Source organism: Ostrinia nubilalis, chromosome 7 (genome assembly GCF_963855985.1).
Source record: "Ostrinia nubilalis chromosome 7, ilOstNubi1.1, whole genome shotgun sequence".
In the NCBI taxonomy this organism is placed as follows: Eukaryota; Metazoa; Arthropoda; class Insecta; order Lepidoptera; family Crambidae; genus Ostrinia; species Ostrinia nubilalis.
In genome coordinates this window covers 2724295-2750979 of record NC_087094.1, presented here as the reverse complement: position 1 = coordinate 2750979, position 26685 = coordinate 2724295, and the positions used below count along the sequence as shown (strand labels likewise).

The 26685-nt window shown below is 36.2% G+C and overlaps 3 protein-coding genes across 3 annotated transcripts; all 3 read left to right on the top strand.

The window, feature by feature from the left end:
- The first annotated feature begins 4141 nt into the window (after positions 1-4141).
- Positions 4142-6513, top strand: LOC135073064 (cytochrome P450 6B6-like). Its single transcript, XM_063967079.1, has 2 exons — positions 4142-5540; positions 5875-6513. The coding sequence occupies exons 1-2, from the start codon at positions 4178-4180 to the stop codon at positions 6054-6056; spliced, it is 1545 nt and encodes a 514-aa protein (XP_063823149.1). The 5' UTR covers positions 4142-4177; the 3' UTR covers positions 6057-6513.
- Positions 6514-7326: 813 nt separating this feature from the next.
- On the top strand, positions 7327-9401 carry LOC135073464 (piggyBac transposable element-derived protein 3-like). Its single transcript, XM_063967647.1, has 3 exons — positions 7327-7340; positions 7562-9036; positions 9397-9401. Exons 1-3 carry the CDS (start codon positions 7327-7329, stop codon positions 9399-9401), a joined length of 1494 nt encoding a protein of 497 aa, XP_063823717.1.
- Positions 9402-17144: 7743 nt separating this feature from the next.
- On the top strand, positions 17145-19504 carry LOC135073063 (cytochrome P450 6B6-like). Its single transcript, XM_063967078.1, has 2 exons — positions 17145-18558; positions 18869-19504. Exons 1-2 carry the CDS (start codon positions 17196-17198, stop codon positions 19048-19050), a joined length of 1545 nt encoding a protein of 514 aa, XP_063823148.1. The 5' UTR covers positions 17145-17195; the 3' UTR covers positions 19051-19504.
- The last annotated feature ends 7181 nt before the right edge of the window (positions 19505-26685 follow it).

Below are 26685 nucleotides of genomic sequence, written 5' to 3'. Positions count from 1 at the left end.
AGCTGAAAAGGACGGTTATTTATTTTATTTGCGCTGCTAAAACAGCGAAGACGTTATATACTTTACTGAAGTTTCATTTTGAGAGCACACGTCGCTAGATTACTGCAGAATGTGGGACAAAATGGAATCCAACTGTTTGGTAACAGTGCGAATACAGTTTTGGAAAAGAATAACATTTGGAAATTGTTTGGAAAGGTGAACTAGAGCAGTGCAAACTACAGTTAAAAGATTCATTTCTTCTTAATAATTTCATGTGATGGTACATCTACTTATGCAACGTAATAAATACACAATACATTACTAAAGAAATATAGGCAGAATTGACGGCCGATGGGGCAGCAAGGTTCCTGAGTGGAGGACGCGTACCGGAAAACGCAGCGTACCGACGACATCATAAAGGTAGCAGGAAGGCACTGGACGCAGACCGCTACCAACCGGGCAACATGGAAAGCATTGGGGGAGGCCTATGTTCAGCAGAGGACGTCCTATGGCTGAGATGATGATGATGATGATGATAGGGAGAATTTATGTGTCTATTTAGCTCAGTCAGTGCCCGAGGTATGGAAGCGGCACGCGGGGTGACATTGTCATAATGACGTGACAGAGCCTACAAATCAGAAGCATATCTGAAGTTTCGCTGATGTTTGAGATCTCAAAAACACTCTCCCATGCCGGTTCCGTACTTCAAGCACTGCCTGTGTTAAATGCTAGACCTATAGTGAATGTTTTATTTGTGTGTAGATTTTAAATATTATAATACATTACCTAACATTTATGATACCCTTATGTTACACGAACGGTAATACCCATAGGTTTTGATAGCGAATAGTAATGGTAGAATCCTCTTGCATTTCGCGCAAACATCAGAAGTAGGTATTGAGCACTCGTTTATCATAAAGAATACGTTTTAGGACTTCTCATAACAAAAGAAAGTTGAGCATTGTATACTTTTCTCAAGGGCTTCCTAGAGGACAGGAGGGTAATAAAAAAGAACAACGCAAATACAACAGCAATAAAAAGTAGTGTAGTTAAATTTTACAACTTTGTGAAATTGAATCGCGAACAGGAGTAAAAATTTTATTGTTAAGCTTTTCACATTTCTTATGATGTATAAGTTTTTGTCGTAACAAAGATGTTTTATTCATAAAAATCTGCATTGAAAAGAAAATACGGAGTCTGGCGAGGATTTTTTACGATACAAAAAACAAAAGCAAGAACTTTACGAAATTGTAACAATGACTGGCCACTTTTTCGCGAGAACGCTGAAACGTCAAAAACATTTATTACAAGTTTGATGATAAACTATGATAAACAGTAAATTCTAGAACGTAGAAATTCTGCTAATGGGAGCCATGCTACACATAGATGACCTAACTCAGCTTCTCGTGGAGTCATCAGAATAACAATAAATAGATCTATACTTATAATATTATAAATGCGAAAGTTACTTTGTCTGTCTGTCTGTCTTGCTTTCACGTTTACCTAAACCACTGAACTGATTTTGATGAAATTTGGCATAGAGAAAGTTTGGGTCCCGGGACCTTTCCCGGTATCCTATTATCCTATGTCCTTACATAGGATAGTTTTTATCCCGGTTTTTGAAACAGGGACGCGCGCGATAAAGTTTTTCTGTGACAGACAAAATTCAACGCGGGCGAAGTCGCGGGCGGAAAGCTAGTAATTTCATAAATGCCTGTAAGATCCCTACGGTGCATATTTTACGGCAGGGTCCTACTGTGAAAGATTGATCATTGATCATTTCGTTATGCGCTGAGCTAACTGTATCTAGAATTGCCTGCTAAAAAGCACCTGGATGCGGGCAGTGCAAGACCGGTCGTTGTGGGAATCCTTGGGGAAGCCCTTTGTCCAGCAGTGGACGTCATTTGGCTGAATGGATGGATGGGTTGGCGTATTATAAATAAATTAGCGGCCGCCCGCGACTTCGTACGCGTGGATCCCGTTTTACCCCCTTCATCTATCTTACGCGGTTTAGATTTTTTCATACAAAGGTTTTTTCCCGTAAACTCCCGTTCCCGTGGGAATTTTGCAATATCCTGTTGTAACTAAGTTTTAAGTTTACTAAGGTACCTGCATGCCAAATTTCAAGCGTCTAACTTAAGCGGTTTAGATTTTTCATACAAAAGGATTTTCCCGCTAATTCCCGTTCCCGTGGGAATTCCTAAGTATACTATAACCTGCCTAGGAGTATGAAGAATAATTGTACTAAGTTTCGTTAAAATCCGTCGAGTAGTTTTTGTTTCTATAAGGAACATACAGACAGACAGACTAAAATTTTACTGATTGCATTTTTGGCATCAGTATCGATCACCAATCACCCCCTGATAGTTATTTTGAAAATATATTTCATGTACAAAATTGACCTCTCTACAGATTTATTATAAGTATATAGATTAAGCGGAGCTCGTAGTGAGGCTTACGCCTTATGCTCACATACAAGTCATTATTTTTAAATGTGAAAATAAACCGCCCTTAGTAATGGGAGCTTTTAGGAAAAGAAAACGTTTATTAATCGCAAGGCTACAGCGGTGTGAATTTGCCAAATAAAATACATAATGAGAATGTGCTCCTGGGATATCGTGTTACCAATTATAATGGACTAGGTCTTGCTCGCGGCTTTTGATTTGAATTTATCTTTTCAATAACAAATGCAAGGTTATCGAATTATTTTTTGTTTTTGATATTTTGTACCTTGGGCTTTGGCATATTATTATGCTTATCTTTTTAACTGGATTTGGGTTAAATAATTCGGCACAGTATTGGTACAGGTGATTGCAAAGTGTCGCAAAATTTTAATTTAATCGATTTATGTAAAGAGCCAAAAAATATGCTGGCACGCGTGGTTAATTTACTTCATTCATAAAAATACGCACGCACATCACGATATTTTCAAAAAGTTTAACTGCAAAGTGAAATTTATAATTAATAAAAACTTTTTTTCTCTAATAAGAAAAGATGATTGATTCTTTTATTTTGATCGCATATACCTAACTGATAAACTAAAAAGTCATTCAGCCACTCGGTCGAATGAACGAACGCAATTCGCATGACAGCAAACAGTCAATACCACATGGTGCATTGTTTGCATCGTGGCTAGTTAAACGATTTTTTTCAACTATACAACTGTGATTTAACATAACCCTAAAATGTTTTTAATACAAAGAAGACCTTATTATTTGGAAGCCTTTGTCCAGCAGTAGACGTCATTTGGCTAAAACGAAAGAACGAATGAACAAAGAAGAGGCGTTCTGACTAGTAGAGGCGCACCTATCGTACTATAATGCTATGAAGCCTTACAGAAGATGTAATACTTAAATGGCCGTTTAAAGAAGGTTGAAAATGTTCCCATCTGTTGGATACCTCATGAGACAGAGTACGTAAAAAAACACGTTGAAAGATAAAAAAAACTATAGATGACGACGTTAAATTATTAACTCCAGTCTGGACCCCAAAGTTGGGCTGATCAATTCTAATCAAATCGAATAGTTTATTCAGTATAAGGGCCCTTTCCAGGGAGCTTAAACACGTCTTAAATATAGCTTTCCCTGCTACCATTTTGGGACAATATAAAATATGGGCTGGTGCTAAGAAGAAGTGGCGGAAGAAATTAATGCCCGTTTTCACCTTAAAAATTAGGGATTGATGATGGTGAAAACGGGCCTCAGTTATCTTTGACAGCCTCTTTTTCAATCTACATATAATTCCCCAAGAATCACCTACCTCCTTTATGCAGTCTGAGATTTGGATGCTGAAGAAGTCAGGTTATTCTTAAATTTGACTAGTTTTATTTATTAACTAGCTGTGCCCATGACTTCGTACGCGTGAAAATAGTTTAAATATTGTTTTCCGTTTTTACAACATCTTTCATTCCTGCTCCGACGCTATTGGCTGTAGGGTGATGTTCAGCTTAAAGCCTTAGGCTATCCAACACAAAATTAATTACGTGCCAGTAGTTCCTGAGATTAGTGCTTTCAAGCAAACAAACAAACTCTTCATAGTTTTTTAAAATATAATTATGTATGACGAGTAAATGAATATTTGTTTGTAAGCAAAAGCAAAGATAAGTTATCAAGCGACTGATATGGCTAAAAATAGCATTGTACAAAAATTTAATTCAGTCGTATGTGAATTGTGGTGTCGGACACAATAATAATCGAAAATGATTTTGATTGTCATTTTTGCTTTATTTATTTTTGTATTGTATTTATACAATGTTCGAACATTCAGTTACTGGAAAAAAAGAGGAATCAAGTACGAAGAACCTGTTCTACTTTTCGGGACATACAGAAAAGTTTTGCTTGGGAATCAAAGCAGATCACAGATGGCGGAAGAACTGTATTGGAAGTATCCCGACGAAGACGTCGTTGGAGGTTTCAAGGCAACCACACCAGAATTAATCATAAGGAATCCAGAACTGATAAAAGAGGTTCTTATCAATGATTTCTCATCATTTTACAGACGTGGATTGGTTAATCATAAAACAGTTGTGGAGCCTTTAAGAAAAAACTTATTTTCTCTTGACGGAGATCTTTGGCGCTTGTTGAGACAAAGAATGACTCCAGCATTCACAAGTGGAAAACTAAAAGCAATGTTCCCTTTAATTGTGGAACGAGCTGAGAAATTACAGTCATACACTTTAGCAGCCGCCTCTCAAAATCGTTCCCTGAATGCACGTGACCTCATGGCTCGCTTCACCACTGACTTTATTGGTGCCTGTGGTTTCGGAATAGACTCTGACTCATTGAATGAAGAAAACTCAGAGTTCCGTAAACTTGGCGTAAGCATATTTACTGTCACAACACGAGATATTATAGTTAATATCGTGAAAGAAATGTGTCCTGAGCTCTTCAAAAATTACAAGTTGTTCGTGAGAGTCGAAAGCGACATATTGGGTTTGGTGAAACAAATACAAATCAAAAGGAACTATCAGCCATCGGGTCGCAACGATTTCATAGATCTGCTTTTAGCCTGTCAAAAGAAAGGTGTTATGGAAGGTGAATCCATAGAAAAACTTAACCCTGATGGTACTCCCGTACGGGTGTCAGCTGAATTGGATGATGATTTGTTCGCTGCCCAAGTGTTTGTATTTTTTGGTGCTGGGTTTGAAACCTCTGCATCTTCAACTAGTTACACATTGCATCAACTAGCATTCAATCCGGATGTTCAAAAAAAAGTTCAGAATGAAATTGATACTGTACTTGATAAATATAATGGTACATTATGTTATGATGCTGTGAAAGAGATGACATACTTAGATTGGGCGTTTAAAGAAGGGTTAAGAATGTTCCCCTCCCTTGGATACCTCATGAGAGAGTGTACGTCAAAGTATACGTTCAAAGATATAAATTTAACTATAGATGAAGATGTCAAAGTGTTGATTCCAGTACAGTCGTTGCACATGGACCCAAAATATTGGGATGACCCTGAAGAATTTCGTCCGGAAAGATTTGACCCGGATAATTTTAGTTCCAGACAGAAATTGGTTTATTTTCCATTCGGTGAAGGATCACGAAATTGTATAGGTAAATAAAGACATTTATTAAAAATATTGAAATCACTCTTCAATTATTTATTAACCGATTGAGTCCCAGGACGGCATTAAATAATGTCATAACAATTGATTATCTATTGTGTCTAGATTAGCGGAGCTTGAAGGATTAATCGACTAATTTTATCTATAAAATGTTTTTTTAATAATAGTGGCAAGAAACTGGCTTACAGTAGATTCTTACTTAGAAACTAAATAAGATGTTTGCATTATTTAGCTTCTTGCTTCGTTGTAAAAAAATAATCAAAAGATAACGTTAATCTTATCTTTGACTAGTCTGTAGATACTATAATATTTATGGTTTTCAGGTAGTCGCCTGGGTTTGATGCAGTCACTGGCTGGTCTGGCGGCCATTCTCTCGAAATTTACAGTGGAACCTGCGCCTGAGTCGACAAGACATGTTGAAGTCAATCCTAAATCGAACGTTGTTCAAGGTGTTAATAACAATAATTTGCCACTTATGTTTAGAGAAAGAAATAAAAGTAATTGATACTTGAAACCTATAGTGATTATTATAATATGGTTATATGATTTTAATTGTAATGTAATATTTTAGTAATTTTAACATTTACCTAAAGTTTGGTGTTTGGTTCGGAATCCCAAATATCAAAATCGTGTATTTAAATATTATTATGTATAAGGAGTAAATAAATACTTATGTATAGCAGTTTTTTTGGCTGACATTGGGAAAGTTTGTTGTCGACACGATAAGAAGAAGATTTGTTAACAAAAGCAAAGATAAGCTATCAAATGACTGATAACTTATCTTACAAGACAAATAAGATATAAGATACATTTTATGGTATAAGTGATTGATAACATATCTTATTAAGATAACTATAGCTAAAATAGCATAGTCCAGAACATTATGAAACAAACCAAAAGCAGTCTTGTGTGAATTGTGTGGTGTCGGATACCATTATAATCGACAATGATTTTGATCATCATTTTCGCCTTTTTTATATTTTTATTGTATCTATGTTACAGGAAATGTATGAATTCTAGGAATTGTATACTATTCCTAGGAAATGAATACAATTCCGAAGCTATTTAGGAAATGTATAAAATATTGCTTCAGAGATTTTTTAATACGCACATATCCTAGGAAATTTATACTTTTCCTAGGAATTTTATAGAATTCCAAGATTGTATTAGGAAATGTATAAAACTAAGTGGCACTAGCGCGGTCGCGTGATCGGGTGCCCCTCGGTACGCCAAAAATTTCATTTAGCCAAACCACATCGGCCGATAGGTACTTTTAACTCACAATAATTATTATTTTTTAGCCTGACAGTTGTTTTCGCACTATTATACTTTGGCCGAAAAAAATTATTTGTCTAAAATTTATTGGCATACCTACCTTTCTTTCGGCATCACGCATATTACGCTGAAGTATTGGAAATCCCTAATTTTAGCATCTCTTATATTAAACTATTATTGGCATGAAGGTTTTAGTACTCCTGTAGCTGGATAACAAAGTCTCGGTTAGGTTAGGTTAGACTTGCGACCTTACACATACACAGCTGCTGCGGTAGCGGCCACCGAGCGCTATTTAACCCAGATGAACCTACCGACCCATACATGGGTTGTGAGAAATAAAAAAATCTACCTTCATTATTTTATTTTATTTGTACAAACCAAAGTATTTTTTTTAAACTTTAGAAGGTACTTGTTGATTATAATGACAACTGAAGCAGTTAACTGAATCATTTCTCTTTTTTATTTGCAAGTGAACAAGTGCAGAGAAAAAATTGTAAAACATGTCTTCAAAAAGGTTAGTTTATAATTACTTGATATTATTATTTTCAAAATACGGAACTATTACTCTAAAATAGAATACATTGTAGATTGATTATGTAAAAGAAAATTAAATCAGCGTTATTTTTTCCCTCTTTTATTTAGCCGTAGATTCCATGGACCCATACATGGGCCCGTCGGCACAACCATAATACATTTGATATATTTGAGTAAATATGCTTTATTTTGCTATTTCAGATCGAAACCTTTGTCCTTGCATGAAATATTGATTGAACTGGAAAATAGCAATGATCCGGTCCCAGAATACATTGCATTTGAACCACCTGACAACGCAAATACCATTGTTACTGATGAAGATTCTGGAGATGAGGACAATATTACCATACATAACCTACCTGGTTCTATATTACGGGCACCTGCAAAGGCTGTGTATACTAATTGCACTACTTCTGATTCGGAGAATGAAGATGACATTCCTTTGGCGAGTTTACAGAAGAGGCCTCGCACTGAAGTACAACAACCTTTGCCATCTACATCTACCAGCAATACATCATCAAATGAGGATGTTACTCTGATTCGTCCTACATCTGTGGAGAATAAAACCTATCACTGGAGAAATCGACATACTGCAAATGAGTTTCAGAGTTTTCAGCCGTTGGAAGGACCCAAAAATGAGTTACGCCCTCCTATAAACTATTTTGACCAATTGTTCAATGATACGACTATAAACTTGTTAGTAGAATACACAAATCTATATGCTACGCAGAAAAATAAAGCAGGTAATATAACATTCAGTGAAATGAAATGCTTCATCGGAATACTTCTTTATAGCGGATATGTGTCTTTACCAAGACGTCGTATGTATTGGGAGAACTCAACAGACTGTGAATTTTCTCTTGTGAATAGATCACTATCTCGGGACAGATTTACTTATATCTTGAACCATTTGCACTGTTGTGACAACTCCTTGATTCAGACTCAGACTGACAAATTTGCTAAGATGAGACCTCTATTTCGTTTACTCAATACTATTTTTCAAGAAAATGCACCTGCTGAAGAGATGCATAGTATCGACGAGGCTATGATTCCATATTACGGCGGTCACAGTTGTAAACAATTTATTAGGGGTAAACCCATTAGATGGGGATACAAGTATTGGGTTGGGGCTACAAGACTAGGCTATGTGATTTGGTTTGACCCTTACCAAGGAAAGTCTGCTCAGTTACCATCTATTTATAAGAAATTTGGACTAGGTGGTAGTGTTATTTTGCAGTATGCAAATGTCCTTCAGACAATGTACCCCGACAATGTTTATCATCTTTTCTTTGATAATTATTTCACCTCGATCCCGCTTTTACACGAATTGAAAAACAGAAATCTGAAAGCAACTGGCACGGTTCGTGAAAATCGTACCTCAAAATGTCCTTTGCCCACTAACCAGGATTTCAAGAAAACTGATCGCGGTAGTTTTGCCTTCAAGGCAAGCTTAGAGGAACAGATACTTGTTTGCAAGTGGAACGACAACAGTGTTGTGACTGTTGCCTCAAATGCCGAGTCTATTGAGCCGTTGCAAACAACAAAGCGTTTCTCCCAAAATTTGAAAAAGTACATCAACATTGACCAACCACACATTATCAAATTATATAATGAAAATATGGGAGGCGTTGATCGTTCAGATCAGAATATAGGCCTATACCGAACCTGCATCAGAGGTAAAAAATGGTACTTCCCGTTATTCTGTCATAGTATTGATATGGCACTACATAATTCATGGCAATTATATCGTCTTGATGGTGGAGATCTTGATCACCTAGGTTTTCGCCGGTCTGTTACAAGATCCTTATTAGAAACTTTCAAAAGGTGTGAAAAACGTGGGCCTTGCCCTGTACCAAAAAGCCACCTCGGAGATTCAAGATACGATCAAATAGGTCATCTAATCAACTATGTTAATAAGATTCTAAAATGCAAAATGTGTAAAAAAAATTGTAATTACATTTGCGTGAAGTGCAACATACATTTACATCCTAAAGAATGTTTTTTTAACTATCACACTATATAAAATACTGTTACAGAATAACATAATTGTCATAAAATAAATAAAAATATCTTTTCATACTAATACATACATGTTTCATTGCTAAAAAGCGTTTTATTTGAATATCTATTTATTGATCCTAACAGGTAAGTAGAATGCAGTATTTATGCCGACCGACCCATGTATGGGTCATCATTTTCCCGCTTTCCCGGAGGTGACATTTTTTTTTAATTATTTTTCGTAGGGTACTGGGATCATAATAACCCATATATCCAAAAATCTCAAAATTCTAAAGTAAAAATAGTTTCAGGCTTATCTGGGTTAAGTTTCGGAGAAAAAAAAGTGGCTTTATAAAAATATTTTTCTGAATGTATTAAATATCTCATAAATAATAGATTAATTTATTTCCCTTCAAATGAATAATTTCTGCAACATAATTATAACCCTGTATGCTCCACTTTCTGCTTGTTTGAAAGGTTACTAAGTGTTCTAAGGTTACTAAGTGGTGCCCACCTTTAGATGTGCAAATAAATAAATACTGCATTTTCAAGCATCGTAGATATGAACAATGTTCATAAATCCAAGCTCAACCCAAGTTCGCCAGACATACTGGAACCAAACAAAACCTGCCAGCCAGATTGTTTCAGATAGACTGGAAAGGCGTGGGAAGGGCAGACAATTATGTCCGTTCAAAAACCAAACAGTTTTATCGCGACGGCTTCGGAACACGAAGATTTATGTAACTAAGCTTGTGAGTGAAGTTACGGACTACACACGATCTGAACTGAAACATAGATTCGAGACTGACTGATGAAATTGAATTTTTCCACAGGCTTTTGTAACAGTTACAGTATTAATATTTTTAACTTTTCAGAATCACTCTATATGATCTTTGTGGGCTTAATTAATGTTAATATTGAATGTAATAATAATTAATTAATTAAATCACGGGTATCAAAAGAGGTGGAAGTGCTTAACGTAAGACACTGGCCCATTTATTGTCCCGAAGTGGTGGTAGGGTTAATATTGGGACGTGTAAAAGTGCTTTTTAAAAGCCTATTTGCAAAAATAAATGAGTTTTATAAGTTTTTTATGAGTTTTTTACAACAGATTTTACACGTGCTCTGGAATGAAATAGCAAAATGATGAAATAAATGCAACTTAATTATACCATTTATTAAGCTGGTCACTAAAAGGCTTATTAACATCGACTTGAAATTTTCTTTCTCTCTCATTTTCTTCATCTCTATCTCTTATGTTGACTCTTACAAATAACGAAATATCTTCATGAGCTATTGAAATAGTTTTACTGTAAGTAATTAAGCACCACTAGTACCTACATTACGGCAAAAAGACATTAGATAAGTAACTCCATAAAATAATTATGCAGATCCAAGAATATGAAGATAAACTTTCCCCAAGGCAAACACATTTAAACCTTGCCCACAATTTACCCAACTTTCCGGGGAAGTGTAAACGAAGGCGCTTCCTTCTGACATCCCATCCACGGCTTGTAATGAATATTATTTAATTACGCGTACCCACATATCTCCGAGTAGTTGGAGCACTCGCATTTGGACGAGTGCTTTTGCATGTCGCGCGGAGTAGGTGTTAACAAAATGGCTGCCGCGGCGTGGGTCGTAAATCTTAAAATGGCGACGGGCCGTCCCTGGACACATGACGGGGAAAAGGCGTTAAGTAGGTCGGTTTGTCACGGCTTATGCTGGAATCGAAGGTTTTGGGTTTAGTTGGAACAAAGTGGCCGCTTAATTTTGGATAGCACCATTAATATTTAGTTACGACTTAAATACTCCACTAATTATTTTACTATGAAAACTAGTTAATTCATCCGTTTTACAAGTATTTACAATGAAAATACTTTTATAACCACACAAAATAGATATTAAAAAGAAATATAGCGGTCTAATGCGACGATCTCTATAGATAGATATCAATTTTATAAAAAAAAATGCATTTCAAATAATTTAATTTCAAAGAGATGTTAAAAAATAGGCCAAAGTATTACTGTAGATTCATACCTTAGCAACGTTTCAATGCGGGCATCTAATCTACAATCTAAAATCTACTAGTTGCACATTTTCTACGTATATTGTAATTTTATGCTAATAAGGTATGCGAGTTTTTAATAACTTTTATAATTTTCGTAATTCTGTGATAAGCGCTGCCCAGCAATTACTTTGATGCGTCATCATCATCATCATCATCATTAATTTCAGCCATAGGACGTCCACTGATGAACATAGGCCTCCCCTAATGCTTTCCACGTTGATCGATTGGTAGCAGCCTGCATCCAGCGCTTCCCTGCTATCTTTACGATGTCGTCAGTCCACCTTGCGTATTATAAATAAATTAAGCGAAGCTCGTAGTGAGGCTTACGCCTTATGCTCACATACAAGTCATTATTTTTAAATGTGAAAATAAACCGCCCTTAGTAATGGGAGCTTTTAGGAAAAGAAAACGTTTATTAATCGCAAGGCTACAGCGGTGTGAATTTGCCAAATAAAATACATAATGAGAATGTGCTCCTGGGATATCGTGTTACCAATTATAATGGACTAGGTCTTGCTCGCGGCTTTTGATTTGAATTTATCTTTTCAATAACAAATGCAAGGTTATCGAATTATTTTTTGTTTTTGATATTTTGTACCTTGGGCTTTGGCATATTATTATGCTTATCTTTTTAACTGGATTTGGGTTAAATAATTCGGCACAGTATAGGTACAGGTGATTGCAAAGTGTCGCAAAATTTTAATTTAATCGATTTATGTAAAGAGCCAAAAAATATGCTGGCACGCGTGGTTAATTTACTTCATTCATAAAAATACGCACGCACATCACGATATTTTCAAAAAGTTTAACTGCAAAGTGAAATTTATAATTAATAAAAACTTTTTTTCTCTAATAAGAAAAGATGATTGATTCTTTTATTTTGATCGCATATACCTAACTGATAAACTAAAAAGTCATTCACCCACTCGGTCGAATGAACGAACGCAATTCGCATGACAGCAAACAGTCAATACCACATGGTGCATTGTTTGCATCGTGGCTAGTTAAACGATTTTTTTCAACTATACAACTGTGATTTAACATAACCCTAAAATGTTTTTAATACAAAGAAGACCTTATTATTTGGAAGCCTTTGTCCAGCAGTAGACGTCATTTGGCTAAAACGAAAGAACGAATGAACAAAGAAGAGGCGTTCTGACTAGTAGAGGCGCACCTATCGTACTATAATGCTATGAAGCCTTACAGAAGATGTAATACTTAAATGGCCGTTTAAAGAAGGTTGAAAATGTTCCCATCTGTTGGATACCTCATGAGACAGAGTACGTAAAAAAACATGTTGAAAGATAAAAAAAACTATATATGACGACGTTAAATTATTAACTCCAGTCTGGACCCCAAAGTTGGGCTGATCAATTCTAATCAAATCGAATAGTTTATTCAGTATAAGGGCCCTTTCCAGGGAGCTTAAACACGTCTTAAATATAGCTTTCCCTGCTACCATTTTGGGACAATATAAAATATGGGCTGGTGCTAAGAAGAAGTGGCGGAAGAAATTAATGCCCGTTTTCACCTTCAATCCTTAATTTTTAAGTGACCCCTATGGTAACACTTAACAGGAATTTTGTTTTCATAGGGGTCACTTAAAAATTAGGGATTGATGATGGTGAAAACGGGCCTCAGTTATCTTTGACAGCCTCTTTTTCAATCTACATATAATGGACATGGCGCACAATTTTTGTTGAAGATGCCAAAAAAAACTACAAAAAATTAGAATGAATACTGTATTTTTACTTTTTTGATATCTTTAAAAATGACTGAAATATTCAAGCTCAAAGTGCGCTCTTCCGCTAGGAGCGATTTTCCGCGCGGATTTAGAAAATGTGACGTAGTAACATGAAAAGCTGCATGTAAGATATTATCTGTGTACAATGGTTAGAATGGTTAGTAGGGGAGCCGAAGCGGGGATTTCGGGACTTACTAAAGAGTGGCAGACTAACATACAAGGAAATACTTTGTACCTGGTTGATTACCTCTAAGTATGAATTTTTGATATAAAACGGCATTAGTTCTTATGCCTCTCACCCAAAAAATACCTCAATTAAGCCCAAATTTGAGACCGCAGCCAAACTTTGAGTGACGATGGAAACTAGCCTAGATGGAGGTCACATGAAATTGAACTTCTGCTTCTTCATTGATAAAGACTTATCATTTACCATACCTTATCATTTTGTATTCCATTTTCAAGTCACTTATTTTTGGTTTACTGTTTAAAAAAAACGTGGGATTTTTTTGAATCTCAGGTCTTTTGAACGCACATCTGAACGATGTCTGGTTTTAATTTCTTCAGTTACTCCGTGACCATGGCGCTTGCAACAGTGCCGAAATATTGGAAACTCAAAACTAAGGTACATGGTAGCAATCCCGTCAGTAATATAATAGGAAAATGTCTTGAAAAATAAGTAAATCGTATATTACTTTATGTAACTAATTTTATTATGTATCATACTTATAACTAATCACTTCATTCAGAACTAGAAAACTATTCCAAGGATTCCACTTTTCTTCAATAGATGATCAAGATAAAGAGTTATTTATTATAAATTGCTCTTCCACCATTTCAATTACTCTATCTTACATCTTACTTGATGAAATCTTTTTCAATTTTATTTACATGGTCATAACATTTTCACCATTCCTCTGCACCAATTTGTGAGGTACACCTGAAACCCCTAGCTATTATAAGAATAATATTTTAAAAACCCTCCTTCTGACGCAGTTAGGTAATAAACTAAATTTTAATGTATCCAATTTCACTCCAACTTACTGTCAACTCAACGACGCGCTTTAAAATCAAAGATTGACTTTGAATTATGCCTTATTTTACAATACACATTGAACACAATATGACTTGCTTGAGCTTTTTCGACTTTTTCACAAAAATAACAAATAGGCATGAAGAGATTACAAAATTTCTGCAGCGACTGACAGTTCACTTGATTTACGTTGACAGGTGACAATAAAGCCATAGACATTTGCCATTTGAAAGACACACTTTTCCAATATTTTTGTTTGCCATGAGATTCTGGTACACCTATACCTATCATTTAATGAAAAGATAAACAAAATTTTTTCAGCACAACGAAAATCTGCTTTGGCGCGTAGCAATGCAACGTGACAACTACAGTTCGGACTTCTTTATGCGTCAACTACACATAATAAAATTCGAACTATCGCACATTTTTTCTTTTTAATTCTAATTCAGTAAAAAATGTTTTTGAAACCTTCATTCAAAATTCAAAAGTTATTATCATGAAAATATTTTTCTTTTTATCATCAAGCTTAGCAGTCTAATAAGTTACTATGACACTCAAGTTAATCCACATTCAGCACCATAGCCTCCCCTTCTACAAGGCCCTCTACAAATGTCAAAACGTCACTTAACCCTTTTAGCACCAGTTCTTTTGTTTTTGAGAAGATGTACCCAATTTTTATATCAATTTAATTATAGTCCAGTCGTTTGGTACAAATTAACGTGATTACCTGGAAAGTGTTCCGTGAGTTTTGAAAATTGGTGATTAAAATAGATTTCGCTATGCTCTCTGTTAGTCTGTTAGTTAAGTGTGATTGCCGCGCTCGTTGCGAAATTGGAAAAATGCTGCCTTAGAGAATATTTTTGATAGTTACATTCTTTCCTATTTCGTGGTTCCAAATGACATTCACTGCTGGACAAAGGCGAGAGGCCTTTGGGTTTTCCATAGGTTTTTCATAATGAACAGTCCTGCGCTGCCCGCATTCAGGTTCAGTAGGAGTACTAGGTGGACCGACGATCTGGTAAAGGTCGCGGGATGGCCTCCGCCTGCCCACGCTACGTCTTCCAGCCCGTGGTCGCCACTCAAGAAATTTTCTGCCCCAATGGCCATCGTCTCTACGAGCTATGTGTCCCGCCCACTGCCACTTGATTTTAGCAATTCTGCGTGCTATGTCGGTCACTTTGGTTCTCCTGCGGATCTCCTCATTTCTGATTCGATCACGCAGGGAAACCCCGAGCATAGCCCGCTCCATTACCCTTTGGGTGACCTTGAGCCTTCTTATGAGGCCCATAGTAGGCGACCACGTTTCAGAACCTTAAACTTTCCTATTTATTTCACGACTAGCTTTTGCCTGCGGCTTCACCCGCGTGAAATTTAGTGTCACAGATCGGCATAAATTATAGCCTATATGTTAATCTGGGTTACAAACAATAATATTGTACAGTTTCAACAAAATCCGTTGAGTACTTTTTGCGTGAAAGAGTAACAAACCTGAGACACAGGAATCTTCCTAGTTCAGGTATCAACCCACCAACATTCTTACTTTTTGTTTTTCCTGATTGTTTGTTATCATAATATTATATTTTATGTTGGTGAGAAATAAACATTACTTTACTTTATTTTAAACTTCCAGACATCCAAACTTTCGCATTTATAATAATAGTAGGATACAATTATGTAATGTAGAAACAAACAAGACAAAAAAAAAATACTTCAGCAACGCGAATTTTTTTATACTTCAGCATATTTAGGACACCCGGCAGCGTGTCCTGCCATGATCAAAGAAAAAAGAACTCACAATTTAGCAGGTACATTAATTTGACTGTTTCACAACTCTAAATCTATTTCACTTACATTACATGAAATTTATCACATTTATCAAAGCTGTCTATGTCCCAAAAATTATAAAATGAAAAAAGTAGTTGTCAAAAACCTTTTTTAAGGCGGATTTTTTTCAATAAGGCGGGCGCGCGCGCGGCTATAAACGAGGTCACAAAATTCGGAAAGAACATAGCGAAATCTATTTATTCACCAATTTTCAAAAATTCCGGAAAACTTTCCAAGTAAAATTAACAAATAACTGGACTATTTACTCGTTATTGAGCACAGAGACACAAACTTGGTTATTTTTCCAGAAAATTTATATTTAAGTGCATAAATGTAAAAATGGCTTCATAGTGCACAAAATTGGCAATAGGTGGCATAATAAGGGTTACTTTTATAGCGCCTAGTTTGAAATGTGATTGAACGATGACAACTAACAACAGTTGTCAGTTAGGTAAAATTTTATTTTAGTTGGAAAAAGACAAAAAGTAGTAAATGGGTTAACGTGCGGGGGCTGCAAAATCATGTTGTGACGTCACGCGCGAATATTGGAAATTTTTGAAAATTTTAAAAAGTCCGTAAACTTCTCGAGGCTCTATCTTCGGTAATACTGGATGGATTGAGGTGAAATAAAAACTATTGTAATGTGTGTGATCTAAACTTTAAATTAAGTCATAATTTAACTCAATATTACAACTTATGCGTGTTGTCCATTCCCCAAGAATCACCTACCTCCTTTATGCAGTCTGAGATTTGGATGCTGAAGAAGTCAGGTTATTCTTAAATTTGACTAGTTTTATTTATTAACTAGCTGTGCCCATGACTTCGTACGCGTGAAAATAGTTTAAATATTGTTTTCCGTTTTTACAACATCTTTCATTCCTGCTCCGACGCTATTGGCTGTAGGGTGATGTTCAGCTTAAAGCCTTAGGCTATCCAACACAAAATAAATTACGTGCCAGTAGTTCCTGAGATTAGTGCTTTCAAGCAAACAAACAAACTCTTCATAGTTTTTTAAAATATAATTATGTATGACGAGTAAATGAATATTTGTTTGTAAGCAAAAGCAAAGATAAGTTATCAAGCGACTGATATGGCTAAAAATAGCATTGTACAGAAATTTAATTCAGTCGTATGTGAATTGTGGTGTCGGACACAATAATAATCGAAAATGATTTTGATTGTCATTTTTGCTTTATTTATTTTTGTATTGTATTTATACAATGTTCGAACATTCAGTTACTGGAAAAAAAGAGGAATCAAGTACGAAGAACCTGTTCTACTTTTCGGGACATACAGAAAAGTTTTGCTTGGGAATCAAAGCAGATCACAGATGGCGGAAGAACTGTATTGGAAGTATCCCGACGAAGACGTCGTTGGAGGTTACAAGGCAACCACACCAGAATTAATCATAAGGAATCCAGAACTGATAAAAGAGGTTCTTATCAATGATTTCTCATCATTTTACAGACGTGGATTGGTTAATCATAAAACAGTTGTGGAGCCTTTAAGAAAAAACTTATTTTCTCTTGACGGAGATCTTTGGCGCTTGTTGAGACAAAGAATGACTCCAGCATTCACAAGTGGAAAACTAAAAGCAATGTTCCCTTTAATTGTGGAACGAGCTGAGAAATTACAGTCATACACTTTAGCAGCCGCCTCTCAAAATCGTTCCCTGAATGCACGTGACCTCATGGCTCGCTTCACCACTGACTTTATTGGTGCCTGTGGTTTCGGAATAGACTCTGACTCATTGAATGAAGAAAACTCAGAGTTCCGTAAACTTGGCGTAAGCATATTTACTGTCACAACACGAGATATTATAGTTAATATCCTGAAAGAAATGTGTCCTGAGCTCTTCAAAAATTACAAGTTGTTCGTGAGAGTCGAAAGCGACATATTGGGTTTGGTGAAACAAATACAAATCAAAAGGAACTATCAGCCATCGGGTCGCAACGATTTCATAGATCTGCTTTTAGCCTGTCAAAAGAAAGGTGTTATGGAAGGTGAATCCATAGAAAAACTCAACCCTGATGGTACTCCCGTACGGGTGTCAGCTGAATTGGATGATGATTTGTTCGCTGCCCAAGTGTTTGTATTTTTTGGTGCTGGGTTTGAAACCTCTGCATCTTCAACTAGTTACACATTGCATCAACTAGCATTCAATCCGGATGTTCAAAAAAAAGTTCAGAATGAAATTGATACTGTACTTGATAAATATAATGGTACATTATGTTATGATGCTGTGAAAGAGATGACATACTTAGATTGGGCGTTTAAAGAAGGGTTAAGAATGTTCCCCTCCCTTGGATACCTCATGAGAGAGTGTACGTCAAAGTATACGTTCAAAGATATAAATTTAACTATAGATGAAGATGTCAAAGTGTTGATTCCAGTACAGTCGTTGCACATGGACCCAAAATATTGGGATGACCCTGAAGAATTTCGTCCGGAAAGATTTGACCCGGATAATTTTAGTTCCAGACAGAAATTGGTTTATTTTCCATTCGGTGAAGGATCACGAAATTGTATAGGTAAATAAAGACATTTATTAAAAATATTGAAATCACTCTTCAATTATTAACCGATTGAGTCCCAGGACGGCATTAATTAATGTCATAACAATTGATTATCTATTGTGTCTAGATTAGCGGAGCTTGAAGGATTAATCGACTAATTTTATCTATAAAATGTTTTTTTGGCTTACAGTAGATTCTTACTTAGAAACTAAATAAGATGTTTGCATTATTTAGCTTCTTGCTTCGTTGTAAAAAAATAATCAAAAGATAACGTTAATCTTATCTTTGACTAGTCTGTAGATACTATAATATTTATGGTTTTCAGGTAGTCGCCTGGGTTTGATGCAGTCACTGGCTGGTCTGGCGGCCATTCTCTCGAAATTTACAGTGGAACCTGCGCCTGAGTCGACAAGACATGTTGAAGTCAATCCTAAATCGAACGTTGTTCAAGGTGTTAATAACAATAATTTGCCACTTATGTTTAGAGAAAGAAATAAAAGTAATTGATACTTGAAACCTATAGTGATTATTATATGGTTATATGATTTTAATTGTAATGTAATATTTTAGTAATTTTAACATTTACCTAAAGTTTGGTGTTTGGTTCGGAATCCCAAATATCAAAATCGTGTATTTAAATATTATTATGTATAAGGAGTAAATAAATACTTATGTATAGCAGTTTTTTTGGCTGACATTGGGAAAGTTTGTTGTCGACACGATAAGAAGAAGATTTGTTAACAAAAGCAAAGATAAGCTATCAAATGACTGATAACTTATCTTACAAGACAAATAAGATATAAGATACATTTTATGGTATAAGTGATTGATAACATATCTTATTAAGATAACTATAGCTAAAATAGCATAGTCCAGAACATTATGAAACAAACCAAAAGCAGTCTTGTGTGAATTGTGTGGTGTCGGATACCATTATAATCGACAATGATTTTGATCATCATTTTCGCCTTTTTTATATTTTTATTGTATCTATGTTACAGGAAATGTATGAATTCTAGGAATTGTATACTATTCCTAGGAAATGAATACAATTCCGAAGCTATTTAGGAAATGTATAAAATATTGCTTCAGAGATTTTTTAATACGCACATATCCTAGGAAATTTATACTTTTCCTAGGAATTTTATAGAATTCCAAGATTGTATTAGGAAATGTATAAAACTAAGTGGCACTAGCGCGGTCGCGTGATCGGGTGCCCCTCGGTACGCCAAAAATTTCATTTAGCCAAACCACATCGGCCGATAGGTACTTTTAACTCACAATAATTATTATTTTTTAGCCTGACAGTTGTTTTCGCACTATTATACTTTGGCCGAAAAAAATATTTGTCTAAAATTTTTTTTTTTTTTTTTTTTTTTATGTGATAGGAGGCAAACGAGCAAACGGATCACCTGATGGTAAGTGATTACCGTCGCCCATAGACACCCGCAGACCCAGGGGCGTTACAGGTGCGTTGCCGGCCTTTAAGGTAAAGATACGCTCTCCTCTTGAAAGCTTGCAGGTCGTATCCGTCCGGAAACACCGCAGACGACAGTCCATTCCACAGTTTGGTTGTACGGGGCAGAAAGTTTCTAGAGAAACGTACTGTTGTGGACTGCCAACCATCTAAGTGATGGGGGTGGAAGTGCTGTCGGGTAGATCGGTGGCGAAAAGTGGCGGCAGGAATAAGTCCGGATAATTCTTCGGAGCACTCCCCGTGATACATGCGATAGAATATGCACAGTGAGGATACATCTCTACGCAGCGCCAAGGGGTCAAGCCGATCCGAAATGTCCTGGCAGTCAACGATTCGAGCTGCTCTCCGTTCAATGCGGTCCAGAGGGAGAAGCTGGTACTGGGGCGCACCTGCCCAAAGATGAGAACAGTATTCCATATGAGGCCGAACCTGTGCCTTGTAAAGTTGCAGACGATGGGCTGGAGTGAAATACCGTCTCGATCTATTGAGCACACCAAGCTTCTTCGAGGCTAATTTAGCCTTACCCTCTAAATGACCACGGAACTGGACTTCGCTCGATATGTCGACACCAAGGATTCCGATATTGGCTGAGGCAGTTAGGGGAGTGCTCTCGAAACAGCGGGATACGACAAACGGCAACTTTTTGGCGGTGAACGCGCAAACTTGGAAATCCCTAATTTTAGCATCTCTTATATTAAACTATTATTGGCATGAAGGTTTTAGTACTCCTGTAGCTGGATAACAAAGTCTCGGTTAGGTTAGGTTAGACTTGCGACCTTACACATACACAGCTGCTGCGGTAGCGGCCACCGAGCGCTATTTAAGTTTCGGAGAAGAAAAAGTGGCTTTATAAAAATATTTTTCTGAATGTATTAAATATCTCATAAATAATAGATTAATTTATTTCCCTTCAAATGAATAATTTCTGCAACATAATTATAACCCTGTATGCTCCACTTTCTGCTTGTTTGAAAGGTTACTAAGTGTTCATAGGTGAATTGAAGAAAACGGGATATAAATATGCCGGTGCCCACCTTTAGATGTGCAAATAAATAAATACTGCATTTTCAAGCATCGTAGATATGAACAATGTTCATAAATCCAAGCTCAACCCAAGTTCGCCAGACATACTGAAACCAAACAAAACCTGCCAGCCAGATTGTTTCAGATAGACTGAAAAGGCGTGGGAAGGGCAGACAATTATGTCCGTTCAAAAACAAAACAGTTTTATCGCGATGGCTTCGGAACACGAAGATTTATGTAACTAAACTTGTGAGTGAAGTTACGGACTACACACGATCTGAACTGAAACAGATTCGAGACTGATGAAATTGAATTTTTCCACAGGCTTTTGTAACAGTTACAGTATATTATTTATAACTAGCGCCATTTTATAATCACTATGTAAGGTCTTTAGTGGACTTAATTAATTATATTGAAAGTAATAATTTAATTAATAAAATCACGGGCATGAAAAGAGGTGGAGGTGATTTACGTAACACAACAGTATTTACTCATGCTCTGAAATGGCAATATGACGAAATCAATGCAACATTTAATTATACCATTTATTAAGCTGGCCACTAAAAGGCTTATTAACCTCGACTTGAAATTTTCTTGTTCTCTCATTTCTTCATCTCTGTCTCTTAAGTTGACTCTTAAAAATTACCAAATATCTTCATGAGCCATCGAAATATTATAGTTTTACCTACTGTAAGTAATTAAGCACCACTAGTACCTACATTACGGCAAAAAGACATTAGATAAGTAACTCCATAAAATAATTATGCAGATCCAAGAATATGAAGATAAACTTTCCCCAAGGCAAACACATTTAAACCTTGCCCACAATTTACCCAACTTTACGGGGAAGTGTAAACGAAGGCGCTTCCTTCTGACATCCCATCCACGGCTTGTAATGAATATTATTTAATTACGCGTACCCACATAATATCTCCGAGTAGTTGGCGCACTCGCATTTGGACGAGTGCTTTTGCATGTCGCGCGGAGTAGGTGTTAACAAAATGGCTGCTGCGGCGTCGGTCGTAAATCTTAAAATGGCGACGGGCCGTCCCTGGACACATGACGGGGAAAAGGAGTTAAGTAGGTCGGTTTGTCACGGCTTATGCTGGAATCGAAGGTTTTGGGTTTAGTTGGAACAAAATGGCCGCTTAATTTTGGATAGCACCATTAATATTTAGTTACGACTTAAATACTCCACTAATTATTTTACTATGAAAACTAGTTAATTCATCCGTTTTACAAGTATTTACAATGAAAATACTTTTATAACCACAAAAAATAGATATTAAAAAGAAATATAGCGGTCTAATTGCTAGAATGCTATCTCTATAGTGATATCAATTTTAATTAAAAAAAATGCATTATAAATAATTTCATTTTAGAGAGATGTTAAAAAAATAGGCCAAAGTATTACCATATAGATTTATACTTTGGAAACGTTTCAATGCGGATCTAAATCTACTATTTGCACCTTTTTCTACCCATATTGTAAGTACTTTTAAATTTTATGCTAATTAGGTATGCGAGTTTTTAATAACTTTTATAATTTTCATAATTCTGTGATAATTCTGCTGCTCAGTAATTTCTTTGATCATTCAGTTAAAAGTCATAGTAGGGTTATATAAAGTAGGTTTGTTTTGCATTGATATACACGAGGTTAACCCCACAATAAGTTGTATATTTTAATATCTAAGGACTAGAAGAACTAATTATTATGATTGAAATATCTATATTCTTTCGCAGATTAATGCTCTTTGGAAATGTTCTCAGTAGATGTAGCAATTTTTTTACAAAAAGTAATAAAAGTCTAACAAGTTTAGTATGCCTCTACTGGAACTTCTAAATGAACCCACTCTCCTAAGCTCATTTATGACTAGAAGCTGTGAAATTAATTATTATTAAAACTGCTGGCAAGTTGTAAGTGAAAATTCCTCCTGCATTTTAATAGATCCAAGTACAAACTAGCTAATCTACTCGGATCAAGGGGATCCTCCATTTTTGCTAGATAATAGCTGCTATTAAAGTTTGTAGCTCTAATAAGGCCAGAGCTGAAAAGGACGGTTATTTATTTTATTTGCGCTGCTAAAACAGCGAAGACGTTATATACTTTACTGAAGTTTCATTTTGAGAGCACACGTCGCTAGATTACTGCAGAATGTGGGACAAAATGGAATCCAACTGTTTGGTAACAGTGCGAATACAGTTTTGGAAAAGAATAACATTTGGAAATTGTTTGGAAAGGTGAACTAGAGCAGTGCAAACTACAGTTAAAAGATTCATTTCTTCTTAATAATTTCATGTGATGGTATATCTACTTATGCAACTTAATAAATACACAATACATTACTAAAGAAATATAGGCAGAATTGACGGCCGATGGGGCAGCAAGGTTCCTGAGTGGAGGACGCGTACCGGAAAACGCAGCGTACCGACGACATCATAAAGGTAGCAGGAAGGCGCTGGACGCAGGCCGCTACCAACCGGGCAACATGGAAAGCATTGGGAGAGGCCTATGTTCAGCAGAGGACGTCTTATGGCTGAGATGATAATGATGATGATGATAGGGAGAATTTATGTGTCTATTTAGCTCAGTCAGTGCCCGAGGTATGGAAGCGGCACGCGGGGTGACATTGTCATAATGACGTGACAGAGCCTACAAATCAGAAGCATATCTGAAGTTTCGCTGATGATTGAGATGTCAAAAACACTCTCCCATGCCGGTCCCGTACCTCAAGCACTGGCTGTGTTAAATGCTAGACATATAGTGAATGTTTTATTTGTGTGTAGATTTTAAATATTATAATACATGACGTAACATTTATGATACCCTTCAGTTACACGAACGGTAATACCCATTGGTTTTGATAGCGAATAGTAATGGTAGAATCCTCTTGCATTTCGCGCAAACATCAGAAGTAGGTATTGAGCACTCGTTTATCATAAAGAATACGTTTTAGGACTTATCATAACAAAAGAAAGTTGAGCATTGTATACTTTTCTCAAGGGCTTCCTAGAGGACAGGAGGGTAATAAAAAAGAACAACGCAAATACAACAGTAATAAAAAGTAGTGTAGTTAAATTTTACAACTTTGTGAAATTCAATCGCGAACAGGAGTAAAAATTTTATTGTTAAGCTTTTCACATTTCTTATGATGTATAAGTTTTTATCGTAACAAAGATGTTTTATTCATAAAAATCTGCATTGAAAAGAAAATACGGAGTCTGGCGAGGATTTTTTACGATACAAAAAACAAAAGCAAGAACTTTACGAAATTGTAACAATGACTGGCCACTTTTTCGCGAGAACGCTGAAACGTCAAAAACATTTATTACAAGTTTGATGATAAACTATGATAAACAGTAAATTCTAGAACGTAGAAATTCTGCTAATGGGAGCCATGCTACACATAGATGACCTAACTCAGCTTCTCGTGGAGTCATCAGAATAACAATAAATAGATCTATACTTATAATATTATAAATGCGAAAGTTACTTTGTCTGTCTGTCTGTCTTGCTTTCACGTTTACCTAAACCACTGAACTGATTTTGATGAAATTTGGCATAGAGAAAGTTTGGGTCCCGGGACCTTTCCCGGTATCCTATTATCCTATGTCCTTACATAGGATAGTTTTTATCCCGGTTTTTGAAACAGGGACGCGCGCGATAAAGTTTTTCTGTGACAGACAAAATTCAACGCGGGCGAAGTCGCGGGCGGAAAGCTGCATATGCTATAAGCTGCTTTCATAAATGCCTGTAAGATCCCTACGGTGCATATTTTACGGCAGGGTCCTACTGTGAAAGATTGATCATTGATCATTTCGTTATGCGCTGACGCTGAGCTAACTGTATCTAGAATTACCTGCTATAAAGCACCTGGATGCGGGCAGTGCAAGACCGGTCGTTGTGGAAAACCTTGGGGAAGCCCTTTGTCCAGCAGTGGACGTCATGGATGGATGGGTTTGCGTATTATAAATAAACTAGCGGCCGCCCGCGACTTCGTACGCGTGGATCCCGTTTTACCCCCTTCATCTATCTTACGCGGTTTAGATTTTTTCATACAAATGTTTTTTCCCGTAAACTCCCGTTCCCGTGGGAATTTTGCAATATCCTGTTGTAACTAAGTTTTAAGTTTACTAAGGTACCTGCATGCCAAATTTCAAGCGTCTAACTTAAGTGGTTTAGATTTTTCATACAAAAGGATTTTCCCGCTAATTCCCGTTCCCGTGGGAATTCCTAAGTATACTATAACCTGCCCAGGAGTATGAAGAATAATTGTACCAAGTTTCGTTAAAATCCGTCTAGTAGTTTTTGTTTCTATAAGGAACATACAGACAGACAGACAGACGGACAGAAAGACAGACAGACAAAAATTTTACTGATTGCATTTTTGGCATCAGTATCGATCACTAATCACCCCCTGATAGTTATTTTGAAAATATATTTCATGTACAGAATTGACCTCTCTACAGATTTATTATAAGTATGTAGATTAAGCGGAGCTTGTAGTGAGGCTTACGCCTTATGCTCACATACAAGTCATTATTTTTAAATGTGAAAATAAACCGCCCTCAGTAATGGGAGCTTTTAGGAAAAGAAAACGTTTATTAATCGCAAGGCTACAGCGGTGTGAATTTGCCAAATAAAATACATAAAGAGAATGTGCTCCTGGGATATCGTGTTACCAATTATAATGGACTAGGTCTTGCTCGCGGCTTTTGATTTGAATTTATCTTTTCAAAAACAAATGCAAGGTTATCGAATTATTTTTTGTTCTTGATATTTTGTACCTTGGGCTTTGGCATATTATTATGCTTATCTTTTTAACTGGATTTGGGTTAAATAATTCGGCACAGTATAGGTACAGGTGATTGCAAAGTGTCGCAAAATTTTAATTTAATCGATTTATGTAAAGAGCCAAAAAATATGCTGGCACGCGTGGTTAATTTACTTCATTCATAAAAATACGCACGCACATCACGATATTTTCAAAAAGTTTAACTGCAAAGTGAAATTTATAATTAATAAAAACTTTTTTTCTCTAATAAGAAAAGATGATTGATTCTTTTATTTTGATCGCATATACCTAACTGATAAACTAAAAAGTCATTCACCCACTCGGTCGAATGAACGAACGCAATTCGCATGACAGCAAACAGTCAATACCACATGGTGCATTGTTTGCATCGTGGCTAGTTAAACGATTTTTTTCAACTATACAACTGTGATTTAACATAACCCTAAAATGTTTTTAATACAAAGAAGACCTTATTATTTGGAAGCCTTTGTCCAGCAGTAGACGTCATTTGGCTAAAACGAAAGAACGAATGAACAAAGAAGAGGCGTTCTGACTAGTAGAGGCGCACCTATCGTACTATAATGCTATGAAGCCTTACAGAAGATGTAATACTTAAATGGTCGTTTAAAGAAGGTTGAAAATGTTCCCATCTGTTGGATACCTCATGAGACAGAGTACGTAAAAAAACACGTTGAAAGATAAAAAAAACTATAGATGACGACGTTAAATTATTAACTCCAGTCTGGACCCCAAAGTTGGGCTGATCAATTCTAATCAAATCGAATAGTTTATTCAGTATAAGGGCCCTTTCCAGGGAGCTTAAACACGTCTTAAATATAGCTTTCC